The sequence below is a fragment of the Thalassophryne amazonica genome, chromosome 8, assembly GCF_902500255.1.
Source record: "Thalassophryne amazonica chromosome 8, fThaAma1.1, whole genome shotgun sequence".
In the NCBI taxonomy this organism is placed as follows: domain Eukaryota; kingdom Metazoa; phylum Chordata; class Actinopteri; order Batrachoidiformes; family Batrachoididae; genus Thalassophryne; species Thalassophryne amazonica.
In genome coordinates, this window is record NC_047110.1 from 107197322 (window position 1) to 107217549 (window position 20228).

General features: G+C 39.8%; 1 protein-coding gene across 3 annotated transcripts in view; it reads left to right on the plus strand.

Annotated features, from left to right (window-relative positions):
• mical2b (microtubule associated monooxygenase, calponin and LIM domain containing 2b) overlaps positions 1-20228 on the plus strand; it is a 170303-nt gene that overhangs the window by 117183 nt on the left and 32892 nt on the right. For 2 of the 3 annotated variants that reach the window (XM_034177202.1, XM_034177203.1), the window contains 5 exons: positions 159-260; positions 421-513; positions 2222-2408; positions 2589-2662; positions 2750-2831. In XM_034177202.1, coding sequence (XP_034033093.1) covers positions 159-260; positions 421-513; positions 2222-2408; positions 2589-2662; positions 2750-2831 — 538 coding nt within the window. The remainder of the gene's footprint in view (positions 1-158; positions 261-420; positions 514-2221; positions 2409-2588; positions 2663-2749; positions 2832-20228) is intronic. The other variant, XM_034177204.1, reaches the window with a different exon arrangement.

Below are 20228 nucleotides of genomic sequence, written 5' to 3' on the forward strand. Positions count from 1 at the left end.
AATTTGAAACTCCAGGTGTAGCTCTCTTAATGGCGTAGTGATGTTGCAGTCTTCATTATCTGTGTGTGTGATTTTCATAGTTGGTGGAAGCTGTGATTTTATTTATTTTTCTCCTTCCTGAACGAACTGTGTGTTGGTCATTGTGGTGTTTGTCTCAGTATGTTGGGAGCTGTGCTCTCCACAACCCCAGAAGAATCACTAAAACGTTGGTGGCTCACTCTGAAAGCTTTTCTGCTGGAGCTCCTAATTACATAAAAGAGGTACCAGTTCCAAAGGTTCCATGATTCTCAGCATTGGTGCCAAGCTTTAATTTGAAAAGACAACATGCTGCTTCTTCTCTTCCTTTTCTAACTTTTCTCTGATTTCCTATTCCTTGTGCTTTTGTCCTTCTGTGCCTGACTTGTCTGGGGCTATAATTAGCGCACTGTTGGAAAGGTATCGTCAGCCATAGATGCTAAAGCTCAGATACTGGCCATCCTCTATGAGACAGACCACAGACCCAGTGCCATGCCGGTAAGGTGCATGTGGATGTTTTTTCTGTTGTTCCTTTATTTATGCTCATAAGTAAAGCAAAATAAATGGGTTGATCCATTTGGACCTGTGGAGTTGGTAAAAATAACTGCTGCTAATACATATTAATACAGCTTTTTAATGCAAGTGATTATTTGTATGAGTTACAAATACTGTTTCAAAAGATCGAAGTTATAAGTTACCAAACACAAAGTGGTGCAATACTACGTCTGCCCAGCAGGTCATAGGTTTGCTTGTGTTGAGTGACACATTGGATTGTCCAAAGTATTACTCAAAATTGGTGTATCAAATTTGATGAAACCAGTATTAGTGCAGTAATACGGCATTGCACGAATGCATACTCCACTAATACAACATTGCACTTCTGCATACTCCACTAACACGGCGTTGCGCCAACGCGCGCTCCACTAACACGGCGTTGCGCCAACGCACGCTCCAGTGCAGTATTTTTGTTGTGCTGCATCAGGCAAATTCAGGAAATGTTTCACTTTTGTCAACATTGCAAGATTTTTGACAGTTTCTCAGGAAATAATACTCAGACCACAACTTAAACAAAAAGAAATCATCTTGCGTATGGTTGAAGGTTGGAATTATGCTCATATAAATCATGTTGTGAACTCCCTTCTGGGTTCATTATTAAAGTATCTCATGTCTTATTCACCACTTTCATGCAAACTTATGTTTTAGGTTGATTTTTTTTTTTTTTTTTTGGTTTGTTGTTTAGGAAATATGGTGTAGTTGAAAGTGTACTGATCTTTATATTTCTTCTTTTTTTAACCTGTTAATACAAAGCCTTTGTTGTTTTGTTGACAGACGGTGATCTCGGCGTGTTTTTCATGTCTGTGTATTGTAGAACACATGTTTAAATTGGAAACTGTAAATCTTCAGTTGCTCAAATCAGGTGTCTTCTTTCAGCAGCTGTTAAAGTTCGAGTACAAAGTTAATGTCAGGTTTCTTGTGCAAAAGGAGGCGTGACCGTATTTTAACATAAAACTGTTAAGCGTCTCGGTGGATCTGAAACATTTAAAGCCTGCTGGTGACTGTTTGGTGTAAAACAGCCAGATGATCTGACTTCACAAGCTCTGGTTCCGTGGCCTGGACAGGCTCCTAAGGCTGCAGTGGTAATTGGGTTTTGCTTTGTGCAGGCTTACAAAGCATGGATGTATCAAAGGAACATCCATCCATTTTGCATGTAGTGATTAGATTTTATCTAATGGCAAATGGAAAAAAGATTTTTCCCACTATTGTCTGTCTGGGCGGTTGCCATCCAGGACCCACGGCAGATCCATAGTGCGATGGATGCAGCGGCACGCATGGCACCAGCACCTACTCCGACCCGATGTGACTGTTCTCAAAGTATTATCATGTTTTCACCTGATACTTTGTAGCTTTTCTTACGCAGTTTTTTTTTTCTTACAATACGTCAGCTGTCTGTCTGTGTGGTTGCTGTCCAGGACTCATGGTGGTTCTGTGATGTGAGCCACCAGTTTGTGATGTCTGACGTAATTTGAAGTAGTTGTTTGAGTTGGGCATTGCTTCGTGTGCTGCAGCTTGTCGTTTCTCATGTGACCGTGTTTGATGCCTACACATTTTGGAATTTCTTGTCCAGTTAAACCTTTGAGCATTTTCTTTTAAAACTCTCACTGTGTGGGAGGCGGCAGTCAGTTTGAGCTCATCTTCTCGCTCACAGTGTTCAGTGCGGAAGGACTTCCCTCCTGGACTTGGCGGCAGCGATATCTGTCACTTCTGCTCCAAGCGGGTGTACGTGATGGAGCGACTGAGCGCAGGCGGCTACTTCTTCCACCGCGAGTGTTTCCGCTGTAATGTCTGCAACTGCACCCTCCGCTTGGGAGGCCACGCCTTCGACTCACAGGAAGGTACGTAGGGTTCACCGCAGTCTAAATAGGAAATGGTGGCACTGGATTGAAAGCTGTAGTTTAATGTGTTTCTTACAGTAGGTGCTTCTCAGGATTTGTTAAAACTTTTTAAATTTGAACTAGTCTTTTGGTCACCTCAGTAAGTTGCCCATTCATGATTTTTGTGCACTTGCATGACAGGAAAGTTCTACTGCAAAATGCACTACGCTCAATGGCAGTCCAGCGCTCACCTGAGCAGGGTCAGGAGGAGAACGGTAAGAGGACACAGTGGCATTTGTTTCTGCAGGAAATAAACAGAAGAAAAATCACTGAGGTCTGTTTTTATATTTCCTACATTTCAGAATAACCAAACGGGAGTCACACCCTCACTGCGGCAGAGCGGGAAATACTTGACGGCGGGTGGCGTGCAGATCCAGCCTGCAGGTACCCTGGTTTCCGTGCTTAGGCGAGGCCTGAGCTGGCCGAGGCGTGCTAGCCGCGCTGTGTGTGTGTTGCCTCGGTGGCTGTGTGGAGGTGTGCGTGGTTCTTTCACAGCTGTGAGGTCCCACCTCCGGAGCTACTCACACGACTACGTGTTCTTGTACGAGCTGCTGAGCCTGGGGTGTCCTCTGCTCTGCATGATGCACGAGGTGCTGGGGCAGATCTACCACGAGGCCCAGCAGCGGATCGTGTAGGTGCAAAACCAGAATCCAGTTTACAAAATAAGAGAATAAATAATTTTAGTCTGATGGAAAGTAACTGAAAGACCAAAGAAAGATTATTTTCTTCATTCATTTCTTGTGCAGCAAGGAGCTTTAATGAAGCATGAACCTCAGTCATGTAAGTTACGTAAAGAAACAGCTCTCAAGATGATCCACAAATCCAGTTTTGCTGCAAGTACTGAAACTCATGAGGTTTAACACGCAACACGAGCAGTTACACTGTGCATCCTGCTGCACCCTTTAACCTCTCCCTTAATTTTTAAAGCAATGATTGCACGCTATCTTGACAAACTACAGCGTACTGTTGAAAGCGCATTTCATGAGTGCATTCGAAGCAGATCCATCTCCTACTTTTTGCACGGTGCTTAATCTGAGTTGCAAAGTAACGTGCAGAGCCGTTGTATCTATCCAACTTATTTGTTATTGGTATGTTTTGGCCATAACAGTGAGATCGTCAATACCACATAAGTGTTGTTAAACACGGTTGTCGAAGTTGACGTTCATTTGTATAATTGTAGTGATTTAAATGTTGCAACTAATTTAATGTTATTTATGTTCTTGAATATTGGCATCAGATACTGAGAAAGTAAACCCATCTATATGCAAAATCTTTTGCGTCTTTTCACCTACACGTGTTGATGATGAAAGGATTGTGAGTGCAAAGTGTTAAAGTGCATATGTGAGAGCGCAGTCATCCTCCAAAGCTCCCTGAGGTGACACATTTGAGCGCATTATGGAACAGTCTTCTCCACCAACCAGCCAATTGCCTACATATCTCACCAGATGCAGACAGCACCCCCCCCCCCCCCCCCCCCCCCCCCCACACACACACACACACACACACACACACACACATAGTCAGGAGAACTGATGTTTTGTATAAACGAATAAATTTTAAAAACATTATTTGAAAGAGTAGATTTATCCTCATGGATTGGATGAAGGACCCAAGAAATAAAATCAAAATACACCTAATGTGCTCCAGACCGTTAGGTGTAGAGATGAGCTTATTTTGAGTTGGTAGCTATAAAGTCCAGGTCAGTCCAGTTGCAGTATCTCTGTACTACATGACACGCCCACTACACGAAAGGCTCAATTTGACGTTGTCACAGTAAAACGCTGCTTTGGGTTAGCGTTATCTATGGTTTGGGATTTTTAATTGCTGTGTTAATCCTGGAAGTGGGTGTGTCGTGTCCCCTATGACAAAACCTATCAAAGAAATTATGTAACCAAACTTGTTTTTCTTGTTACAGTGAGTTTTTTTGTTTTGTTTTTTTTGCATCGTCTGTTTAAATTTAAATTAATCCCTCCCCCTTGTGGCTTGGACGGCCGTGATGTGGCACCTCATTGTGTTTTGTCTCTCTTGTGCATCTTTCAGTATTTGTAGCACTTCTGGATTTGAAATGGATTCCTGTTTAGCTTTTTCATAATGTCATTTAAAAAAATGGAATAGACATAGTTACGTTTTCCTTCATTTGTGATGCAGAAGATGAAGTCTGGTGTATTTATTTAGCTTCTTAACTTGACAGCATTAAAAGTTTTGCTTGCTGAGATTTCAGAGGTTACACCTGCACCGCACGCTGCAGCTGACGTTCATTTTGTTGTTGTTGTTTTTGTTTGTTTTTTGCATGAAGAAAGAAAGAAACAGCTGTTTACCTGCATCCCAGTGAATTAGATGTTTTATTGCTGCTGTTCTGAATGGGAACCATCCTGTGGAAATCAGGCAGACTTGCAGATAATGAAATTAATTACTTCACACTTTGTGATCCAACAGTCAAAGTCGAACTGACTTATTATTATTTTTCACCTCAGAAAAACTCAAACAAAGCAAGTCTATATTATTATTATTAATAATAATAATAATACTGTACTTTGTGTTTAGTTATTTTCAGTTTGTATCACCTTGAACATGCTCTGTGAATTTAGCCTTGACAGCAATCTGGACTGTTGTTTTTGTTTTTTTTATTCTTTTTCTTTTTACGTTAGCCCGACTTTGCATTTTGTGTGCTGCATTGTAACTGCACCAGTGGGAAGGACAAAAAAAACAACCAAATGCATTTTAGTCATGCAAAAGGAATAATTACATTGTCTTGAATTTATTTCTACGTCCCGTCCCCCCCAATGTATTTCAACATTGAAAAAAATGAAAGATAACTGATGTATGTACACTGGTTGCACATCATGTGAATCAAACACTTTTTATATTTATTTATTTATTTCTATATTTATTAATTGAATGCATTGCTTGATTGATTCATCGCTGCGGGATGTAGCTGACCAGCTTTAAAAACGAAGTTGCTTCACCCATTTAATCAGTCAAGTCAATCAAATAACCAGTATGATCAGAAAACTTAAAATAAATAAATAAAATTACATTTTAAATCATCTATCCCATTTCTTTAATTGATGCTGCATTTAGTGAGCTTACGACGGCTTACCATGTAATCATACAGATACAGAAATACAGCAAGTAATATAGAAATACCTTAATGAATACATGAACACATAATGCAGAAATTAATCAATTAATGGATAAATGTAGAAATACAAAAATAGCCCAAATAATAGTGTGAAAATGTAGAAATAAATTGAAGATATTAATTTAATTCTAACCCCATTCATGACCAAAATGTATGTATTTGTATATTGATTTTTGTTGTTGTTAATTCATGTATTGATTTTTATGCTCCATGAAACCAGAGAGCTGTGCAGTGGAAATGCCAAAACAGTATTTATTTTCAAATCCATATAATTTCAAGAAATCTTCATTGATAGAACTTTTTTAAAAATGTATTTACTTTACTACTTTGAGGTGGATTTTTCTTTTTTGTGCATATGTGCCGGGCATGGTGGTAATTTAATTTTCTGATTTCATTGGAGCTCATTATCTTTTGATTAACTCGTCAGAAAAGCTACAAACTTTAACATAAATTTAAAAATTATAAAGCAATCTGCAGGAAAATGTGATAATTATTTGTAATGTGAACATAAGGGTGCAAAGTCATCACCACCTCATCTGCTTTTCTGTCACATTCATGTGCTCATCACAGGATGATTCTTATTTATTGTGTCCTGCAGCACAAATCTGGAGCGTCTCAAATGTCTGGTTAAACCTGAGTCAGCTTTATTACTTGAAAAAAAAAAAACTTGATGAAAATCTTAAGATAATAATAATAATTACCTTTCTGTGCATTCTGTGTCGATTGTTTTTCCTCAGTCTGTTGGAATGTGAGACTGTGAAATTAGCTAACTGATATATTCTTTTTAATTTTAAATATTTCATTTCTTTGTGAAAATTCTTTTTTTTTTTTTCTCCTTTGTTGTGACAAGTCAAAGATGCACATTTACACAAAACTGGTTGGTTCTCTCTGCACTGTCCAGTTATTTGGACAGAATTTTTTTTAAATGTTTTTTTATTTAAAGCTTAAAATACCTTTTTTTCTGTTGTGATTCTGAGCTCTGGCATCTTTTTCTTCCATCTTTCAATATTAATTTTTCTTTCTCCCACCCGTCATTTTCCCCCATATCCATTTTCTCTTCCATTTTGTTCACTTAATTTTGTTCAGTCTGTTTCAAGTTTCCAATGCTGCACCCTCTGATTGGCTGATTCCTGACAGCGGCGGAAGGTGACGATTGGCCAGTCTTGTCGTGTTGCTTTTGCGTTGGCTGCCTCTGTAGCTCCACCCCCTTCATACTAACAGTCGCAAATTGGCAACGATCCTCCAGCGCAGCATTTTGTAGTCTGTAAACTTGATGTTTGTGACATCATTAAGCCGTTAAATTATGATGATTGAGCTGAATTATAGTCTGTCGATTGTTTTAATTTTAACAAAATAAAAATGAAATAAATAAAATAAATAATATAAAATAATAATATAAAAATCAATAAAAACCGAAGTAAAATTCCTTGTATTCTGTGGATACTTGGCAAATAAAAGCGATTCTGATTTTGGTGTTTTGTTAAAAATAAGACCGTGTCCTTTAAAGCTGCTGGAAATGTAATGGTTTGGAGTCAATGGTTCTACATATGTTTAATTTCCGTATCTCTGGCACTGCCTGAGAAAAACATTACCAGCAATTTTATTTTTTTATTTGAAAACAGTTATTTCAGTCAAGGTAATAGTGGGGAGCGAAAAAAAAAAAAGATTTTTACATTCCATTATTTTCTGGGACGGGGGGGCATATGCTGTAAATACCAGAAGAACACTCTTCTGCCAAAGTTAAAGGGTCGGCATCATGCAGTACAGGCTCTAAGGCCCATCAGGCCGGTGCTGATCACCAGCTGTGAAGCAGGTAAAAGTCTATGATTCCCTACGGACAGAACACCAGTCCATCACAGGTTACTTCCCCAGACGCTGGTACTAATTTACGGGTGAATCGGCACAATGCAGATGATGTCTCTTGTCCAAGAACACAGACAGGTCGCCTAAAGCACATACCTGGAATGGAGTCCCGTTATGCGTATTGGTAGGATGACTTCTGTCCCACTGAGGCACCTGCTCATCTGCTTGATCACCACACTACACTTTTATTAAATAAAATAATTATATATTACACACACAAACACAGTTAAACAATTGTAAAACTTTGAGGATATTTACCATATTTTTCGGAATGTAAGTCATGATTATTTGTTTTACATTTGTTAGGCCCTGCGACTTATACTCTGGTGTGACTTATATTCAGAAAAATTGTACATTCAGTAATAATATATAGGGGCTTCCCAGGAATCAAAGCACTAAACAAAATGAACTACAACCACCAATAATGAAGGTACTCTACAACAATATGGAAAAATCTCAAATCACACTGCTGGTTTAAAAAAAATAATCGAATGGGCTCACATTTTAATTGTCATGTTTCCAATGCTGTGGGCCAACAATCACATCTGTTCATTTCTTTTAACTAAACAGCATTAAATAACTTTCATTATGTTGTCTAACGTGCATTTATTTGTCCATCTTGCTTATTTTTTGAATTTACTATTTCTTATGTAGTCCGTTTCCATCTGATTTTTTTTTTTTTTTCTGTCCAAACTGCATCAAATAACATCCAATATGTTGTTGGACATGTGCTTATTTGTCACTTATTTTTTTTTATTTAAAAAATCCTTCTAAGTAACAGCACAGGCTGTGATGTGCACACGTGCTACACAGTTCCTTCTACTTTTAAACTCTCCCTCAGGGAAACAGTTATAAAATGAGTTTCACATACAAAAAAATGTGAGACTTATACTCCAGTGCAACTTGTAGACATTTGCAATTTATACTTTGAAAAATATAACTGTAAAAGTTTGAACAAAAATAATTTTACTCACGTTAAGACCCACTTTAATACTCAGCACGTGTGATTTGCCTGCTTGTCTCATTTGTTAAAATTCTTTGCTGCACGTTGCACGTTTCGATTTGCTGGCCGCGCCGTCATCCTAGCAGTTTGTGTTGCATCGTTCTCTTTAACTTGACTAACGCTCATGTTGTACTGAGTTCGTTGCTAACACAAACCGAGCTGCCGAGTGTGTGTTTCTGGTCTCTGATGGCCTCTTTGGCGGTAACGTGTCCACGTGTCTGTGGTTGGATGTGTTTCAGAAGGACTCCGCTCCCCCTCAGAGCCCCTCTGCAGGTCACTGCCGTGTACCTCGTAGCGCATCGACCCTTTGCTCCAGAAAGAAAAAACTTTCTGAACATTGTCACGTGTGTTCTGGAGAAGCGACCTGTCAGTCTTATTTGCTTTCCACTCACAATAAAATGTAAAATGCTAATTTATGATATTTAAGGGCTGTAAATATAAATAAATCCCTTTGAATACATAAATCATTTGTTTCGTCATTTGTTGCCAGTTAGTTTCATTTACAATATTTGGTTAAATTGTTGATAATGAGGAAAAAGTTTTGCAGTATTACATTTTAAAGTCTTATAGCTTTCATCAGAGTAAATCCTGACCTTGTGTGAAGTCAAAATCACAGATTTTGTTTGTTTTAATGGCACAAAAGTGAACAAACCAATTTCAAAACATACCACATAGCTTTATCATAGGTGCAATAAAAAGAGGCAGTGCACTGTATTGTAATATTATAAACAACGAACAGATGATCCATAATGACCTGGCAATGATCAATCTGAACAGAAGTGAAGTGAATCATTTCTCTCGATATCTTCGGGCTCTCTTCATGGGCCTCCTCTGTCCTGTCCTCTGGCTTTGGTGGCTCCAGATTGTATTTTTAAAGTCTGTGGGGTTTTCAAACTTTTCTTCTCCCCTGATGTTGTAGCAGTTGTGTGTTTCCATCCTCCTCTGAGCCCAGACGCAGTCAGAACTTTAATAAGTCACAGTTCTGTAAGCATTCTAAACTGTTTTTCCTGATGCCTTGGCGTGTCTTGAATAAGAATTGAAATTGTAACATGATTGCTGTCAGCGGCGTGTGGAATTATGATCATTTGATGTACCGATACATCGACTGGGGTTACATGGAGAGCAATAATCCGACTATTGGCATTCATCTAAAGTTGACAGTATTTCAGTTATGGCGTGTACGAGTTGTTTCATATGCCTATTTCCGTGTTACACACCATATAGTCTGGTTAATGACTCAAGGCCACATTATGTCCCTTTTGTCATATGTGTCAAATGCTATGAAAACTCTCACAGTGTCTACAACCCCTGGCAAAAATTATGGAATCACCGGCCTCGGAGGATGTTCATTCAGTTGTTTAATTTTGTAGAAAAAAGCAGATCACAGACATGACACAAAACTAAAGTCATTTCAAATGGCAACTTTCTGGCTTTAAGAAACACTATAAGAAATCAGGAAAAAAAAAAATTGTGGCAGTCAGTAACGGTTACTTTTTTAGACCAAGCAGAGGGAAAAAAATATGGAATCACTCAATTCTGAGGAATAAATTATGGAATCATGAAAAACAAAAGAACGCTCCAACACATCACTAGTATTTTGTTGCACCACCTCTGGCTTTTATAACAGCTTGCAGTCTCTGAGGCATGGACTTAATGAGTGACAAACGGTACTCTTCATCAATCTGGCTCTAACTTTCTCTGATTGCTGTTGCCAGATCAGCTTTGCAGGTTGGAGCCTTGTCATGGACCATTTTCTTCAACTTCCACCAAAGATTTTCAGTTGGATTATCCGGACTATTTGCAGGCCATGACATTGACCCTATGTGTCTTTTTGCAAGGAATGTTTTCAGTTTTTGCTCTATGGCAAGATGCATTATCATCTTGAGAAATGATCCATCCCCAAACATCCTTTCAATTGATGGGATAAGAAAAGTGTCCAAAATATCAACGTCAACTTGTGCATTTATTGATGATGTAATGACAGCCATCTCCCCAGTGCCTTTACCTGACATGCAGCCCCATATCATCAATGACTGTGGACATTTACATGTTCTCTTCAGGCAGTCATCTTTATAAATCTCATTGGAACAGCACCAAACAAAAGTTCCAGCATCATCACCTTGCCCAGTGCAGATTCGAGATTCATCACTGAATGTGACTTTCATCCAGTCATCCACAGTCCATGATTGCTTTTCCTTAGCCCATTGTAACCTTGTTTTTTTCTGTTTAGGTGATAATGATGGCTTTTGTTTAGCTTTTCTGTATGTAAATCCCATTTCCTTTAGGCGGTTTCTTACAGTTCAGTCACAGACATTGATTCCAGGTTCCTCATTTGTTGTGCATTTTCAATTTTTGAGACATATTGCTTTAAGTTTTCTGTCTTGACGCTTTGATGTCTTCCTTGGACTACCAGTATGTTGCCTTTAACAACCTTCCCATGTTGTTTGTATTTGGTCCAGAGTTTAGACACAGCTGACTGTGAACAACCAACATCTTTTGCAACATTGCGTGATGATTTACCCTCTTTTAAGAGTTTGATAATCCTCTCCTTTGTTTCAATTGACATCTCTCGTGTTGGAGCCATGATTCATGTCAGTCCACTTGATGCAACAGCTACCCAAGGTGTGATCACTCCTTTTTAGATGCAGACTAACGAGCAGATCTGATTTGATGCAGGTGTTAGTTTTGGGGATGAAAATTTACAGGGTGATTCCACAATTTATTCCTCAGAATTGAGTGAGTCCATATTTTTTCCCCTCTGCTTGGTCTAAAAAACTAACCATTCCTGACTGCCACAATTTTTTTTCCTGATTTCTTATAGTGTTTCTTAAAGCCAGAAAGTTGCCATTTGAAATGACTTTAGTTTTGTGTCATGTCTGTGATCTGCTTTTTTTCTACAAAATTAAACAACTGAATGAACATCCTCTGAGGCCAGTGATTCCATAATTTTTGCCAGGGGTTGTACAATGTCAGTATTTCCCCTGCAACATTATAGGTCTGGCAGGCCGCCAGGCCAACAAGAAGCCCCACCAAGACACATCTTTTGTTAACACAAATGAACTAGAGCACCTTGCTCTTCCAGCACTAGTTTTCATTTCTACAACTTTTTAACTTGGGGGGGGATTCTCCTCAGTTTCAAATATTACAGAGGTTGATGCACTTTTGATTGAGATGTAACACAAAATATACATCAAACGGGAATTTCATTGTTAAAATCAAATAGCCACAAAATGTGCAATCCGGATCAAACATTGTCAGTTCCTGCAGATTATCATCCTACATACAGTAGTGTTCAGAATAATAGTAGTGCTATATGACTAAAAAGATTAATCCAGGTTTTGAGTATATTTCTTATTGTTACATGGGAAACAAGGTACCAGTAGATTCAGTAGATTCTCACAAATCCAACAAGACCAAGCATTCATGATATGCACACTCTTAAGGCTATGAAATTGGGCTATTAGTTAAAAAAAAGTAGAAAAGGGGGTGTTCACAATAATAGTAGTGTGGCATTCACCTGTTGAACATGCTTTTCTCTTTGAAAGCCTGAGGAAAATGGGAGGTTCAAGACATTGTTCAGAAGAACAGTGTAGTTTGATTAAAAAGTTGATTGGAGAGGGGAAAACCTATACGCAGGTGTAAAAAATTATAGGCTGGTCATCTACAATGATCTCCAATGCTTTAAAATGGACACAAAAAAAAAAAACAGACACGTGGAAGAAAACAGAAAACAACCATCAAGATGGATAGAAGAATAACCAGAATGGCAAAGGCTCACCCATTGATCAGCTCCAGGATGATCAAAGACAGTCTGGAGTTACCTGTAAGTGCTGTGACAGTTAGAAGATGCCTGTGTGAAGCTACTTTATTTGCAAGAATCCCCCGCAAAGTCCCTCTGTTAAATAAAAGATGTGCAGAAGAGGTTACAATTTGCCAAACACATCAACTGGCCTAAAGAGAAATGGAGGAATATTTTGTGGACTGATGAAAGCAAAATTGTTCTTTTTGGGTCCAAGGGCCGCACACAGTTTGTGAGACGACCCCCAAACTCTGAATTCAAGCCACAGTTCACAGTGAAGACAGTGAAGCACGGTGGTGCAAGCATCATGATATGGGCATGTTTCTCCTACTATGGTGTTGGGCCTATATATCACATACCAGGTATCATGGATCAGTTTGGATATGTCAAAATACTTGAAGAGGTCATGTTGCGTTATGCTGAAGAGGACATGCCCTTGAAATGGGTGTTTCAACAAGACCATGACCCCAAGCACACTAGTAAATGAGCAAAATCTTGGTTCCAAACCAACAAAATGAATGCCTCGCAGATGTGAAGAAATCATGAAAAACTGTGGTTATACAACTAAATACTAGTTTAGTGATTCACAGGATTGCTAAAAAAGCAGTTTGAACATAATAGTTTTGAGTTTGTAGCGTCAACAGCAGATGCTACTATTATTGTGAACACCCCCTTTTCTACTTTTTTTTTTTTTTTTTTTTACTGATAGCCCAATTTCATAACCTTAAGAGTGTGCATATCATGAATGCATGGTCTTGTTGGATTTGTGAGAATCTACTGGTACCTTGTTTCCCATGTAACAATAAGAAATATACTCAAAACATGGATTAATATTTTTAGTCACATAGCACTACTATTATTCTGAACACTACTGTAACTCTATCAAATTTGAAATAAATATGATTATTTTTGAGGTATGAATTTTTGAAAATTCATTAAATGTTAAAGGATAGGGATTTTTCCCATTTTCCTAGATTTTTGTTTTTTCCCTGACTTTTGACCTGTGACCTTGAAAGAAGGCATCTAGTCACTGGGGTATAGTTTGTGTGAAAATCAACATTCAAAGTGCAAGCTGTATAGTGTTGACAGACTTCATTGGCGAAGGTAAATATAATACCATATATCCATGAATCTGGTTGTCAATAATCATATCAGTGATTTATGACGTTTGATCAGTAAAATATGTGATTGATTGGTGGCGAGTGGTGTCTTGATGAGGCCACCCGGAAGTCATGTTTTTATTTGAGGTTACATGTTCTCTGGTTGTACATGAATCCTGTTTGAGAGAAAGAGAGAAATAAACATCGGAATTTGTTACCTTTCAACAAAATGTTAGAGGATACGAAGAAACAAATAAACACCACAGGTTTTTGTAAGCAAAACACTGTGCACACTTAAAGGTTTGCACTAAAACACATGGCTATATCCCAGTGTGCAGGGTTTGCATTAGCCCCCTACTGCTTATCATTTCTTTTCTGAAGTCATGAAAGCCAACGTGAGGTCTGCTGAGGTTAACATTTTGAGCAAAGGTTGTTTTTTTTATATAATAGCTTAATTGGTAGAGTACTAAATATTTAAAGTTACATATGCAGTTGCACTCTTATTTGTTTCAGATGATTATTTTTTGTATAACATCTCATCTTGTTGTGGCATTATAAAATGGATTAGAATAGCTCATACCTGAGGGCATGATTTAAAAAGAATTAAATGATTAACCAGCCTTGAGGCTCACCCTACTTGGTTCTTCTATTGGTTTCAGTCTACTGTTATCAAATCAATTTTATTTATATAGCGCCACATCACAACAAACAGTTGCCCCAAGGCGCTTTATATTGTAAGGCAAGGCCATACAATAATTACGGAAAAACCCCAACGGTCAAAACGACCCCCTGTGAGCAAGCACTTGGCAGCAGTGGGAAGGAAAAACTCCCTTTTAACAGGAAGAAACCTCCAGCAGAACCAGGCTCAGGGAGGGGAAGTCTTCTGCTGGGACTGGTTGGGGCTGAGGGAGAGAACCAGGAAAAAGACATGCTGTGGAGGGGAGCAGAGATCAATCACTAATGATTAAATGCAGAGTGGTGCATACAGAGCAAAAAGAGAAAGAAACACTCAGTGCATCATGGGAACCCCCCAGCAGTCTCTATAGCAGCATAACTAAGGGATGGTTCAGGGTCACCTGATCCAGCCCTAACTATAAGCTTTAGCAAAAAGGAAAGTTTTAAGCCTAATCTTAAAAGTAGAGAGGGTGTCTGTGTCCCTGATCTGAATTGGGAGCTGGTTCCAGAGGAGAGGAGCCTGAAAGCTGAAGGCTCTGCCTCCCATTCTACTCTTACAAACCCTAGGAACTACAAGTAAGCCTGCAGTCTGAGAGCGAAGCGCTCTATTGGGGTGATATGGTACTATGAGGTCCCTAAGATAAGATGGGACCTGATTATTCAAAACCTTATAAGTAAGAAGAAGAATTTTAAATTCTATTCTAGAATTAACAGGAAGCCAGTGAAGACAGGCCAATATGGGTGAGATATGCTCTCTCCTTCTAGTCCCTGTTATCACTCTAGCTGCAGCATTTTGAATTAACTGAAGGCTTTTCAGGGAACTTTTAGGACAACCTGATAATGAATTACAATAGTCCAGCCTAGAGGAAATAAATGCATGAATTAGTTTTTCAGCATCACTCTGAGACAAGACCTTTCTAATTTTAGAGATATTGCGCAAATGCAAAAAAGCAGTCCTAAATATTTGTTTAATATGCACATTGAATGACATATCCTGATCAAAAATGACTCCAAGATTTCTCACAGTATTACTAGAGGTCAGGGTAATGCCATCCAGAGTAAGGATCTGGTTAGACACCATGTTTCTAAGATTTGTGGGGCCAAGTACAATAACTTCAGTTTTATCTGAGTTTAAAAGCAGGAAATTAGAGGTCATCCATGTCTTTATGTCTGTAAGACAATCCTGCAGTTTAGCTAATTGGTGTGTGTCCTCTGGCTTCATGGATAGATAAAGCTGGGTATCATCTGCGTAACAATGAAAATTTAAGCAATGCCGTCTAATAATGCTGCCTAAGGGAAACATGTATAAAGTGAATAAATTGGTTCTAGCACAGAACCTTGTGGAACTCCATAATTAACCTTAGTCTGTGAAGAAGATTCCCCATTTACATGAACAATTTGTAATCTATTAGATAAATATGATTCAAACCACCGCAGCGCAGTGCCTTTAATACCTATGGCATGCTCTAATCTCTGTAATAAAATTTTATGGTCAACAGTATCAAAAGCAGCACTGAGGTCTAACAGAACAAGCACAGAGATGAGTCCACTGTCTGAGGCCATAAGAAGATCATTTGTAACCTTCACTAATGCTGTTTCTGTACTATGATGAATTCTAAAACCTGACTGAAACTCTTCAAATAGACCATTCCTCTGCAGATGATCAGTTAGCTGTTTTACAACTACCCTTTCAAGAATTTTTGAGAGAAAAGGAAGGTTGGAGATTGGCCTATAATTAGCTAAGATAGCTGGGTCAAGTGATGGCTTTTTAAGTAATGGTTTAATTACTGCCACCTTAAAAGCCTGTGGTACATAGCCAACTAATAAAGATAGATTGATCATATTTAAGATCGAAGCATTAATTAATGGTAGGGCTTCCTTGAGCAGCCTGGTAGGAATGGGGTCTAATAGACATGTTGATGGTTTGGAGGAAGTAACTAATGAAAATAACTCAGACAGAACAATCGGAGAGAGAGTCTAACCAAATACCGGCATCACTGAAAGCAGCCAAAGATAACGATACGTCTTTGGGATGGTTATGAGTATTTTTTTCTCTAATAGTTAAAATTTTATTAGCAAAAAAAGTCATGAAGTCATTACTAGTTAAAGTTAAAGGAATACTCGGCTCAATAGAGCTCTGACTCTTTGTCAGCCTGGCTACAGTGCTGAAAAGAAACCTGGGGTTGTTCTTATTTTCTTCAATTAGTGATGAGTAGTAAGATGTCCTAGCTTTACGGAGGGCTTTTTTTATAGAGCAACAGACTCTTTTTCCAGGCTAAGTGAAGATCTTCTAAATTAGTGAGACGCCATTTCCTCTCCAACGTACGGGTTATCTGCTTTAAGCTGCGAGTTTGTGAGTTATACCACGGAGTCAGGCACTTCTGATTTAAAGCTCTCTTTTTCAGAGGAGCTACAGCATCCAAAGTTGTCTTCAATGAGGATGTAAAACTATTGACGAGATACTCTATCTCACTTACAGAGTTTAGGTAGCTACTCTGCACTGTGTTGGTATATGGCATTAGAGAACATAAAGAAGGAATCATATCCTTAAACCTAGTTACAGCGCTTTCTGAAAGACTTCTAGTGTAATGAAACTTATTCCCCACTGCTGGGTAGTCCATCAGAGTAAATGTAAATGTTATTAAGAAATGATCAGACAGAAGGGAGTTTTCAGGGAATACTGTTAAGTCTTCAATTTCCATACCATAAGTCAGAACAAGATCTAAGATATGATTAAAGTGGTGGGTGGACTCATTTACATTTTGAGCAAAGCCAATTGAGTCTAATAATAGATTAAATGCAGTGTTGAGGCTGTCATTGTCAGCATCTGTGTGGATGTTAAAATCGCCCACTATAATTATCTTATGAGCTAAGCACTAAGTCAGACAAAAGGTCTGAAAATTCACAGAGAAACTCACAGTAACGACCAGGTGGACGATAGATAACAACAAATAAAACTGTTTTTTGGGACTTCCAATTTGGATGGACAAGACTAAGAGTCAAGCTTTCAAATGAATTAAAGCTCTGTCTGGGTTTTTGATTAATAAGCTGGAGTGGAAGATTGCTGCTAATCCTCTGCCTCGGCCCGTGCTACCAGCATTCTGGCAGTTAGTGTGACTCGGGGGTGTTGACTCATTTAAACTAACACATTCATCCTGCTGTAACCAGGTTTCTGTAAGGCAGAATAAATCAATATGTTGATCAATTATTATATAATTTACTAACAGGGACTTAGAAGAGAGAGACCTAATGTTTAATAGACCACATTTAACTGTTTTAGTCTGTGGTGCAGTTGAAGGTGCTATATTATTTTTTCTTTTTGAATTTTTATGCTTAAATAGATTTTTACTGGTTGTTGGTGGTCTGGGAGCAAGCACCATCTCTACGGGGATGGGGTAATGAGGGTATGGCAGGGGGAGAGAAGCTGCAGAGAGGTGTGTAAGACTACAACTCTGCTTCCTGGTCCCAACCCTGGATAGTCACAGTTTGGAGGATTTAAGAAAATTGGCCAGATTTCTAGAAATGAGAGCTGCTCCATCCAAAGTGGGATGGATGCCATCTCTCCTAACAAGACCAGGTTTTCCCCAGAAGCTTTGCCAATTATCTATGAAGCCCACCTCATTTTTTGGACACCACTCAGACAGCCAGCAATTCAAGGAGAACATGCGGCTAAACATGTCACTCCCGGTCCGATTGGGGAGGGGCCCAGAGAAAACTACAGAGTCCGACATTGTTTTTGCAAAGTTACACACGGATTCAATGTTAATTTTAGTGACCTCCGATTGGCGTAACTGGGTGTCATTACTGCCGACGTGAATTACAATCTTACCAAATTTACGCTTAGCCTTAGCCAGCAGTTTCAAATTTCTTTCAGTGTCGCCTGGTCTGGCCCCCGGAAGACAATTGACTATGGTTGCTGGTGTCGCTAACTTCACATTTCTCAAAACAGAGTCGCCAATAACCAGAGTTTGATCCTCGGCGGGTGTGTCGCCGAGTGGGGAAAAACGGTTAGAAATGTGAACGGGTTGGCGGTGTACACGGGGCTTCTGTTTAGGGCTACGCTTCCTCCTCACAGTCACCCAGTCGGCCTGCTTTCCCGGCTGCTCAGAATCTGCTGGAAGGGAACTAACGGCGGCTAAGCTACCTTGGTCCGCACCGACTACAGGGGCCTGGCTAGCTGTAGAATTTTCCACGGTGCGGAGCAGAGTCTCCAGTTTGCCCAGCCTGGCCTCCAAAGCTACGAATAAGCTACACTTATTACAAGTACCATTACTGCTAAAGGAGGGCGAGGAATAACTAAACATTTCACACCCAGAGCAGAAAAGTGCAGGAGAGACAGGAGAAGCCACCATGCTAAATCGGCTAAGAGCTAGTAGCTGCGCTAAGCTAGCGGATTCCTAAAAACACACAAAGTGAATAATGTGTAAATAATTTAGAGGTGATTCAGCAGAGGGAGTGCTTTAATTAAGGCACGTGAAGATTACACTGTGAAACAAATCGTTATCTAGTTAACTAGATCAATCTAACTGCGCAGATTAAACAGCTAACAGATACAGCAAAACACCGCTGTGCTCCGGAACAGGAAGTGATACAATACCGCAGTGAGAGCCAACCACCAGTAGAGGCAAGCAAGAGTAATGAGATGAGTTATACTCACACACACACACACACACACACACACACACACACACACACACACACACACACACACACACACACACACATACACTCAACAAAAATATTAACGCAACACTTTTGGTTTTGCTCCCATTTTGTATGAGATGAACTCAAAGATCTAAAACTTTTTCCACATACACAATATCACCATTTCCCTCAAATATTGTTCACAAACCAGTCTAAATCTGTGATGGTGAGCACTTCTCCTTTGCTGAGATAATCCATCCCACCTCACAGATGTGCCATATCAAGATGCTGATTAGACACCATGATTAGTGCACAGGTGTGCCTTAGACTGCCCACAATAAAAGGCCACTCTGAAAGGTGCAGTTTTATCACACAGCACAATGCCACAGATGTCGCAAGATTTGAGGGAGCGTGCAATTGGCATGCTGACAACAGGAATGTCAACCAGAGCTGTTGCTCGTGTATTGAATGTTCATTTCTCTACCATAAGCCGTCTCCAAAGGCGTTTCAGAGAATTTGGCAGTACATCCAACCAGCCTCACAACCGCAGACCAGGTGTAACCACACCAGCCCAGGACCTCCACATCCAGCATGTTCACCTCCAAGATTGTCTGAGACCAGCCACTCGGACAGCTGCTGAAACAATCGGTTTGCATAACCAAAGAATTTCTGCACAAACTGTCAGAAACCGTCTCAGGGAAGCTCATCTGCATGCTCATCGTCCTCATCTGGGTCTCGACCTGACTCCAGTTCGTCGTCGTAACCGACTTGAGTGGGCAAATGCTCACATTCGCTGGTGTTTGGCACGTTGGAGAGGTGTTCTCTTCACGGATGAATCCTGGTTCACACTGTCCAGGGCAGATGGCAGACAGCGTGTGTGGCATTGTGTGGGTGAGCAGTTTTCTGATGTCAATGTTGTGGATCGAGTGGCCCATGGTGGCGGTGGGGTTATGGTATGGGCAGGCGTCTGTTATGGATGAAGAACACAGGTGCATTTTATTGATGGCATTTTGAATGCACAGAGATACCGTGACGAGATCCTGAGGCCCATTGTTGTGCTATACATCCAAGAACATCACCTCATGTTGCAGCAGGATAATGCACAGCCCCATGTTGCAAGGATCTGTACACAATTCTTGGAAGCTGAAAATGTCCCAGTTCTTGCATGGCCGGCATACTCACCGGACATGTCACCCATTGAGCATGTTTGGGATGCTTTGGACCGGCGTATACGACAGCGTGTACCAGTTCCTGCCAATATCCAGCAGCTTCGCACAGCCATTGAAGAGGAGTGGACCAACATTCCACAGGCCACAATTGACAACCTGATCAACTCTATGCGAAGATGTGTTGCACTGCATGAGGCAAATGGTGGTCACACCAGATACTGACTAGTATACCACCCCCCCAATAAAACAAAACTACACCTTTCAGAGTGGCCTTTTATTGTGGACAGTCTAAGGCACACCTGTGCACTAATCATGGTGTCTAATCAGCATCTTGATATGGCACACCTGTGAGGTGGGATGGATTATCTCAGCAAAGAACTGCTCAC